The following is a 10000-nucleotide window of genomic DNA, read 5'->3' as shown; positions in this document are numbered from 1 at the left end:
AGGACTCGTTTTACTGTGGATATAGATACTTGTGTACCTGTTTCCTCCAGCATCTTCACAAGGTCCTTTGCTGTTGTTCTGGGATTGATTTGCACTTTTCACACCAAACTACGTTCATCTCTAGGAGACAGAATGCATCTTCTTCCTGAGCGGTATGATGGCTGTGTGGTCACATGGTGTTTATACTTGTGTACTATTGTTTGTACAGATGAACGTGGTACCTTCAGGTGTTTGGAAATTGCTCCCAAGGATGAACCAGACATGTGGAGGTCCACAATTGTTTTTTCTGAGGTCTTGGCTGATTTCTTTTGATTTTCCCATGATGTCAAACAAAGAGGCACTGAGTTTGAAGGTAGTCCTTAAAATACATCCACAGGTACACCTCCAGTTCAGTACACCTCCTATCAGAAGCTAATTGGCTAATTGTCTAAAGGCTTGACATCATTTTCTGATGACATTAAGCTGCTTAAAGGCACAGTTAACTTAGTGTATGTAAACTTCTGACCCACTGGAACTGTGATATAGTCAATTAAAAGTGAAACAATCTGTCTGTAAACAATTGTTGGAAAAATTACTCGTGTCATGCACAAATTAGATGTCCTAAACGACTTGCCAAAACTAGAGTTTGCTAATATTAAATCTGTGGAATGGTTAAAAAATACATTTTAATGACTTCAACCCAAGTGTATGTAAACTTCTGACTTGAACTCTATCTATCTGTCTGTCTACCTCTGTCCATCTGTCTGTCTGCTTATCTACCTATCTATCTATTTATCTGTCTATCTGTCTGTCTGTCTATCTATCTATCTGTTTGTCTGTCTACTTATTTATCCATCTGTCTGTCTGCCTGTCTATTTATCTCTGTCTATCTGTCTGTCTGTCTATTTATCCATCTGTCTGTCTGTCTGTCTGTCTGTGACTTTCAAAACTTCACACTTATTATAAACTTTACACAGGCTAAAACTCATAAAACTATTGTAAACTTTCAGGCTTTTTAAGTAAATATCAAAGTTTGTCTTTACAAAGTTAAATTTTCTAGTTTTCATTGTTAACTCTTCTGAATGCCTTCAAATGGACACCCTGAACTGATACCCACATCATGAAGTCTTCCCAGAGTTCCCTGTTTTGCACACGCTCAATCTGTCGGATAGTAAAACTGCTCAGAGTTTCATTAAAGAGATCCTGAACTCTCCTGTAATCTCTGTGAGACGGTGAGAGCCGAACTCTCTGCAAATACACAAGAGAACGACGGATGAGAAAATGAACGTGTAACGAAAATGAGTAGTGACAATGAAAAAACAAGATAACACGTTTCACCTCAAATCCAGAGTCACGAATCACCTTTTGGTCCCAAAATCTAGGAACACCTTTAGAGAAGTGAAGCCTGGCATTGGCATGCTTCTCACTACAATCAGAGAAAAACGAATCTGACAAAATTCCACAAAACAACATGAAGATGAACTCGATTATTAATGCTGTTGATGTCGACCTCTTTCTGGCAATCTCAATGTTGACTGAGGACACAAACACAGGTCGTCGTCTGACAGGTCGCTCAGTCCCGCTCACTTCATTCCTCTGTTTCATATCTGTGAACAAGATTATCGGTAATTATCTGATTTTATTAGTTTCACTCAAACATCTCAGCCATTGCTTTTGAGATGATATTGTGCCCAGAGGTATAGAAATGAAGAAAACACTGCTTTGGGCTTGAGTCATATTTGCAGATTTATTTAAATCAGAACCATATTGACTAATTTAATGATTAAAAAGTCTGTTTGTAACTTCTTTATGGAATGTGAGCATTACAGGTTTAATTTACAAAACAACAACATGATAAACGTACTGAAATAGTCATCAGAAATACAACACTGAATACAATAACAGACAGAACATTGGCACATAACCAACCTTTGAAACTGAGCTCATAGAAACAGCTGCCCGCTCTGAATTTGACAACAGCGTCCTGATTTGAAGAGTCATTTTTTAGTAAATACTCCTGATATTCCTTCTCCAGATCGTGACTGCTGACTGAAGACAATCTGTGCATTTCTTTCTATAAGATTCACAAAGAAATGAATCATGTTTACTCTCGTTTGCACAGTGAAACTGTAAGTTGGACTTGATTTGAATGAGCAATGTCTGTAATATCACACTCCTTAGCTGGTGATATTTGTTCATTTAATTTGCACCGCAGTAACAGACAAATGCACCCATTTTCAAACGTACTATTGATGCATACAGGATCCAGTGATTATACTCGTCTTTCCAGTACCAGGCCCAGCTGGTGGTGTGGATGAAACTGGGCCAGAGCACCGAGGGTTCTGTAGAGAGACGCCGGACCTTATCAAGACCCAAAATCATTTCCTCAAAGCAAATGGGCTCATTCCCTGAACTGTCAGAATAAAAGAGCACACATGTGACTTTGGGCCAACACACCAACACACACAAATACAATTAGTTGGTTTTCTGCATAAACTGTGAGCTCATCTTCATCAGTGTTACAAGTATAGACAAACACAATGTGCTTAAGCTAACAACACACAAACAATTATAGTCTTTCATGTCTTTATTGAACACACCCCATTAAACATTAACAGTGCTGGGGAAAAAGTAAGTGAACCCCTGGATTTAATAACTGATCGATCCTTCTTTGGCAGCAACAACCTCAATCGAGCATTTCCGGAAGCTGTGGATTAGACCTGCACAACGTTCAGAAGAAATTTTGGAGCATTCTTCCTTACAGAACTGCTTCAGCTCAGACATATTCTTAGGATGTCTGGTGTCTCTCTTGAGGTCATTCCACAGCATCTCTATTGGGTTAAGGTCTGGGCTCTGACTGGGACTCTCCAAAAGATGGATTTTCTTTTTTTGAAGTCATTCTGTAGTGGATTTACTTCGATGTTTAGGGTCATTGTCCTGCTGCATCACCCAACATCTACTGAGCTTCAGCTGGCACACAGCCACCCTGACATTATCCTGTAGGATATCTTGATAAACTTGGGAATTAATTTTTCCCCTCAATGATGGCAAGTGGTCCAGGCCCCGAAGCAGTAAAGCAGCCCCGAATCATGATGCTCCCTCCACCGTACTTCACCGTTGGGATGATGTTTTCATGTTGGTATGCAGTGCCCTTTTTATGCCATACGTAGTGCTGCATGTTCTTCCCAAACAATTCAACCTTAGTTTCATCAGTCCACAAAACAATTTCCCAGTAGTGTTGTGGAGTGTCAAGGTGGCCTTTGGCAAACTTCAGGCATGCAGCAATGTTTCTGTTGGAAAACAGCGGCTTCCTTCATGGTGTCCTGCCATGAACACCATACCTGTTTAATGTTTTCCCATATAGTAGACTCATGAACAGAGATGTTAACCAGTTCCAATGATTCCTTCAAGTCTTTATCTGTCACTCTAGGGCTCTTTTTGACCTCATTGAGCATTCTGCGGTGTGCACTTTGAGTCATCTTGGCTGGACAGCCACTTCTAGAGAGAGTATCTATAGTGCTAAATCATCTCCATTTATAGACAGTTTATCTAACTGTGGACAGGTGAATATCTAATCTCTTTGAGATAACTTTGTAACCCTTTCCAGCTTTATGCAAAGCAGCAATTCTTGATCGTTGGTCTTCTGAGATCTCTGTTTGCGAGGCATGGTCCACGTCAGCAGATGCTTCTTGTGAATAACAAACTCAAAATGTCTGAGTGCTTTTTATAAGTCAAAGTAGCTCTAACCCACACCTACAATCTCACTTCATCAGCTGAATGCCAGGTTTGCCAACTCCTAACTCTAATTAGCTTTTGTTGACGTCATTAGCCTAGGGGTTCACATACTTTCTCCAACCTACACTGTGACTGTTTGAATGATGTATTCAGTATGTACAAGAACAATACAATAATTTGTGTGTTATTAGTTAAAACAGATTGTGTTTGTTCATTATTTTTACTTAAATGAAGATCAAACCAGATTTTTAGACAAATTTATACATGAATGCAGGTAATTCCAAAGGGTTCACATACTTTTTCTTGCCACTGTACATGTATACCAATGTGTATGTTGCCAGATGAACTCACCTGTGTATGTTTGATGGGTCACAGTACTCTCTCTCGATGTGTTCATTATTGGGTAAATCAGTCCAGGCGCCACACACCTTCACCTGCCACTTATAGGGCATTTTACAGTGAATTCTGCGGCATTCATCTGCTGTAAGGAATGATCAGATGTTATGCTTTAGAAACACACACACACATACACAGACACACACACTGACATCAAAATTATCAAATCCAAAACTAAATAAACAAGATCAAACTGACTCTGTTTATAAATTGAAAAAGTGTTAGTGATTTCTGCTTGTGTCATGAATAAAATTCTCTCATCATTTACTCACCCTCATGCCATCACAAATGTGTAAGAATTTCTTCTGCTGAACACAAACAAAGATTTTTAGAAGAATATTTCAGCTCTGTAGGTCCATACAATGCAAGTGAATGGTGACCAGAACTTTGAAGCTCCAAAAAGCACATAAAGGCAGCATAAAAGTAATCCATAGGACTCCAGTGGTTTAATCCATGTCTTCAGAAGTGATATGATGAGTGTGGGTAAGAAACAGATCAATATTTAAGATCCACCCAGTTGGTGGCGATATGCACAAAGAATGTGAATTGCCAAAAACAAAAGAAGAAGAATGTGAAAGTGAAAGTGGAGATTTATTGTAAAAAAAAAAAAAAAAAAAAAAAAACAAGGACTTAAATACTGATCTGTTTTTCACCCACACCTATCATATCACTTCTGAAGATATAGATTTAAACACTGGAGTCGTATGGATTACTTTTATGCTGCCTTTATGTGTGTTATGGAGCTTCAAAGTTCTGGTCACCATTCACTTGCATTGTATGGACCTACAGAGCTGAAATATTCTTCTAAAAATCTCAATTTGTGTTCAGCAGAAGAAAGAAAGTCACACACATCTGTGAATTAAAATTTTTGGATGAACTATCCCTTTAATATACTGAATGTAAGCTGTTTACAGTAGCCAAGCAATGTTAAAACAACCACAGGTGTGTGATTATCAGCATTTAACAATGGCTTCAAAACTCAGCTCATCCAATTAGAATTTAGAGGAGAAACATTGCGTTTACTTATTACTAGTCTTGGCTTGTATTTGTAAGCATGTATTTTTGCTTTGTTTATTTGTTGAGGATATTTTGACATTTAAAATATGTAGGAATTATGCCCTTCCCACATGCATTATTTTACATATAAACTGTTGGTCCAGTACAGCAAAATGACTGTGCACAGTATATTTTATAACAAGCTAAAATGAACTCCTGCTCAACAAAGAATCTATTAATCCATCTGTTATTATAAATGAGTCATTATTTCATTAATTAATACAATAACTATAACATAGGATAGTTGTTAACATCTTGTTTCTCACACAAACAGTAAACTTACCACTTTTGCAGTAACCTCTGACAAAGGAAAGGCAGATCTTGTTTTCTTCTAAGAAAAAAACAACAACAGAATTCTTAGTTTAACCCTTTAAGCTCTGAAGGTGTTTTTAAAGATTTCCTGTTTCAGTGGCATACCCAAAATTAAAGGCGTATAAAAAAAAGAGGGTCAAGTGTTTGGTATCATTGTAAAGAAAACTTTTCACATTTTTTAATGGTATAGATTATGATATATTCTGAAACTCTCAGCCTAAGAAACTGTACACAAAAAAATCACATAAAAAATTTAGCCAAAAATTTACTTTTTTTCTTATTTTTCTTATTTGGCATTATATATCTCTGGGTGTAAATAAGGTGGCTCTGAAAAACTGAAAAATGTCGTGCTGATACGACAAAGCAATCAAAAGTTATAACATTACAAAAATAATTTATCATAGTGTCCTAAAACGTCTCCAAACAAATAAAACATAATAATTGTACATAAGAACTAATTACACATGCAAACACAACAATGACTAAAGGTTTGCATAGCATGCAGACATGATTTTAGTAATGAGATTTCACAGAATGAGTTTCATTCTGTGTCATTTGAGTCATCATTGAGTCTGTGTCATGTATTTGGCGCCATCTCCTGGTGGTCATATGTAACATTGTGCTTCATGTGGATTATCTAATGATCTATGCATCTGATTACCTTGTGTGTGGGCTCGTTTGAAAGATAATCGCCTCCTCTAAGTAATGGTGTGTGATATTTTATGTTCTGTTTATTATTCATAAAGTTATAAGCAAAACGGCGGCATATAAGCAACATCAACATAATTGTCAAAGATATATACTTAGCTATTACTCACTATATTTGTGTCTGTGAGTAAAACTAATAGGCTGGTTGTATTCTACTCTTTAAGAGCTTTCCAACAACATATGACACATGACTATTTGATCAGTTTGATGTTTTTACTGATTGCAATATTATGTACAGTGTAATTTTTTTAAATAATTATCAAAACAGATTTTTTTTTAAATCTGTCAGATATCTGATGTAATCTGAACACAAGTGATCACAAGAAACACATTTGATGCCAAGTCTGAACACTTGAGTTCCGATCACCTGAGACAGATATTTTCATACATAATGTTGCCAACAAACACAAAAATGGGCAACCGCTTTTCCCAAGAATTGTTCTATTTTTTTCATTTTTTCTATTTTCTCAAAAGCTGCTTTGGAACAACATGTAATGTAGAAAACGCTACACAAATAAAACTGAATTGAACTGAACAACTGACAGCATACAAAGCATTTATTACCTGCATGTGTCTGTGGTGACTCACACCGTGTTTTCTCTCTGTTGTTGAGGTCAGGTTGAGTGTTTTTGGGGTTACTGTGACTCTTCAGGTTGAGAATGTTGCGGTAGATAAACGGAATCAAACTCATCAGGTGACTGGACACTCCTCTGCGTCTCAGGACTCCGATTGGATGAGGCTCATGGAAATCATGTGACCTGCTGCAGTCCGTGTCATCGCAGTGTCCTCTGATGTGGCTCATGCACATGTGCAGTCGCGTGCAGGTCTCTTTATCAGGACAGTTTCCGTACGGCCCGCGGCCTTTATTATACGATGCACACACCTGCGATTGGACAGAGAAACAGGGCAACACTTGAGCACTCTTATTTAAGAATTTCCACCACATAGTTTCAGTTAAAAACACCATAGTTGCTCGAGTTATTGTTAATGATCTCCTTCAAACAGTGTAAGAAGTCATTGATTAATCGAGTACTCGTTCAGCTTTAAATACTTGACTAATAATACTACGAATATTGAAATTTGATTTTTCTATGTGCCTTTGCCTACTGTACCATGAGCAGCAATTAAACTGCTTCTCTCACCTAAATCTTGCTGTTACAACTCAATCCATTAGTTGACGCTCTGGATGACTGACGCTGTTAAAGAACAGTTCACCCAAAGAGAAAATTCTGTCATTATTTAAAGTGACTGTATCGCTTCAGAAGATTTGGAATAATTGTTTCTATGTTGAGATTAAATTCTAAATTTCAAGTAATTGATTACTTTTTTCTTTCGAAATGCCAATCCTTAGTTATTACATTTACAGTTAGAGTAACAGGTGAATGATGTGATGCTCATTTTTTGATCCGGATCTATTAAGATTTTCAAAGATACATTGAAAATGCAATACACACAAAACAATGACTTGAAATACATTTTGATATTTTTCTGGGGCTTTACATATAAATTGTCATGTGGTGCAATCGACAGTAAAATAAATAAGTCTCATTAGAAAAAAAACCTTAATGGTATTCGGTCATTTTTTACCAAAATAAATTTCTCTGATTTAATAAATATGGTTTCCTTTATCTGAGCAGTACAAGACTTGGTGACTTTTCCTTTATTTGCCATCAGAACTTGTAAAATCAAATAAATAAATAAATTGGGCTTGATTCGATAAGTCTAAGTGGTCATAAAAAAAAAAAGAAAGAAAAAGACACCTTTGGTATTCGCAGTCAAAATTGACTACCATTGAAAATGAATGGGAAAGACCAAAAAACAGAGCACTTTTTTTTGACCTGTCAAATACAATCAATAAATCAGCCACAATGCAGAAAACAAACAGACCGAAATTACAGGGTGAGACTCTAAAACATCCTCAGTGCAAAACATACACACCCACTCACAAACACACAAACACACAAATGAACTGGCGAGACTATAACACAGAGCTTTTTTTTTTTTTTACATTTGTCAAAAAAAAAAAAAAACGTCACAATGCAAAACACACACACTCAAAAATGAAGGAGTGAGACGATAACACACACACACACATTCACACACAGACAGAGAGAGAGAAAGAGAGAGAGAGAGAGAGAGAGAGAGAGAGAGAGAACAAGTGCATCAATAAGTGGGGCTCTAAAGTCATCTTTTGGTCATTGTTGTATACTCTAATTGAATTTTCAGAATTTTGCAGTTCATTTCACTTACTTGATGTTCATTTTCTTGATATTATTATGTATTTAATTTGAGTTATTAAATTTTTATGTTTGAAATAAATTATTGGTGGAAAAATATTTATTCTGTATTTTCTCTTTGTAACACCATGGTCAGGTTTGATTGCAAACATAAACTGCATAAACTTACACTTCAAATCAATTTTAAAATGCTAAACTTTGACAAATAATAGTTTGATAATGTCTAAATAGATATCCAAATGCATATCTGTGATTATGTGTCGATGGTTATGTGTAGATTATGTGTAGATTATGTGTAGTTATATGTAGTTTATGTGTAGGTTATATGTAGATTATGTGTAGTTATATGTAGATTATGTGTAGTTTATGTGTAGTTAAATGTAGATTATGTGTAGATTATATGTAGATTATGTGTCGATTATATGTAGTTTATGTGTCGTTATATGTAGATTATGTGTAGATTATGTGTTGATTATATGTAGTTTATGTGTAGTTATATGTAGATTATGTGTAGTTTATGTGTAGTTATATGTAGAATGTGTAGTTTATGTGTAGTTATATGTAGATTATATGTAGTTTATGTGTAGTTATATGTAGATTATGTGTAGTTAAATGTAGATTATGTGTAGATTATATGTAGTTTGTGTGTAGATTATGTGTAGTTTATGTGTAGATTATGTGTAGTTAAATGTAGATTATGTGTAGATTATGTGTAGTTTGTGTAGTTATATGTAGATTATGTGTAGTTTGTGTGTAGTTATATGTAGATTATGTGTAGTTTGTGTAGATTATGTGTCGATTATATGTAGTTTATGTGTAGTTATATGTAGATTATGTGTAGTTTATGTGTAGTTATATGTAGATTATGTGTAGTTTATGTGTAGTTAAATGTAGATTATGTGCAGATTATATGTAGATTATGTGTCGATTATATGTAGTTTATGTGTAGTTATATGTAGATTATGTGTACATTATGTGTAGATTATGTGTCGATTATATGTAGTTTATGTGTAGTTATATGTAGATTATTTGTAGTTTATGTGTAGCTATATGTAGATTATGTGTAGTTTATGTGTAGTTATATGTAGATTATATGTAGTTTATGTGTAGTTATATGTAGATTATGTGTAGTTAAATGTAGATTATGTGTAGATTATGTGTAGTTTATATGTAGATTATGTGTAGTTTATGTGTAGATTATGTGTAGTTAAATGTAGATTATGTGTAGATTATGTGTAGTTTGTGTAGTTATATGTAGATTATGTGTAGTTTGTGTGTAGTTAAATGTAGATTATGTGTAGTTTGTGTAGATTGTGTCGATTATATGTAGTTTATGTGTAGTTATATGTAGATTATGTGTAGTTTATGTGTAGTTAAATGTAGATTATTTGCAGATTATGTGTAGTTTATGTGTAGTTATATGTAGATTATGTGTAGTTTATGTGTAGATTACGTGTCGATTATATGTAGTTTATGTGTAGTTATATGTAGATTATGTGTAGTTTGTGTAGATTATGTGTCGATTATATGTAGTTTATGTGTAGTTATATGTGTAGCTATATGTAGATTATGTGTAG

General features: G+C 35.1%; 1 protein-coding gene across 2 annotated transcripts in view; it reads right to left on the bottom strand.

Annotated features, from left to right (window-relative positions):
- The window catches only part of LOC127435180 (protein mono-ADP-ribosyltransferase PARP12-like), a 21118-nt gene that overhangs the window by 5535 nt on the left and 5583 nt on the right, over window positions 1-10000 (bottom strand). Inside the window, exons 3-10 of one of the 2 annotated variants that reach the window (XM_051688438.1) lie at window positions 6751-7069; window positions 5450-5497; window positions 4066-4195; window positions 2227-2392; window positions 1909-2053; window positions 1490-1586; window positions 1318-1405; window positions 1097-1227 (exon numbers count right to left, since the gene is read on the bottom strand). In XM_051688438.1, coding sequence (XP_051544398.1) covers window positions 1097-1227; window positions 1318-1405; window positions 1490-1586; window positions 1909-2053; window positions 2227-2392; window positions 4066-4195; window positions 5450-5497; window positions 6751-7069 — 1124 coding nt within the window. Of the gene's footprint in view, window positions 1-1096; window positions 1228-1317; window positions 1587-1908; window positions 2054-2226; window positions 2393-4065; window positions 4196-5449; window positions 5498-6750; window positions 7070-10000 lie in introns of both variants that reach the window. The other variant, XM_051688437.1, reaches the window with a different exon arrangement.

This window comes from Myxocyprinus asiaticus, chromosome 45, assembly GCF_019703515.2.
Source record: "Myxocyprinus asiaticus isolate MX2 ecotype Aquarium Trade chromosome 45, UBuf_Myxa_2, whole genome shotgun sequence".
Lineage (NCBI taxonomy): Eukaryota > Metazoa > Chordata > Actinopteri > Cypriniformes > Catostomidae > Myxocyprinus > Myxocyprinus asiaticus.
Note: the sequence above shows the minus strand (reverse complement) of the source record. Positions and strands in the feature narration are given on the sequence as shown.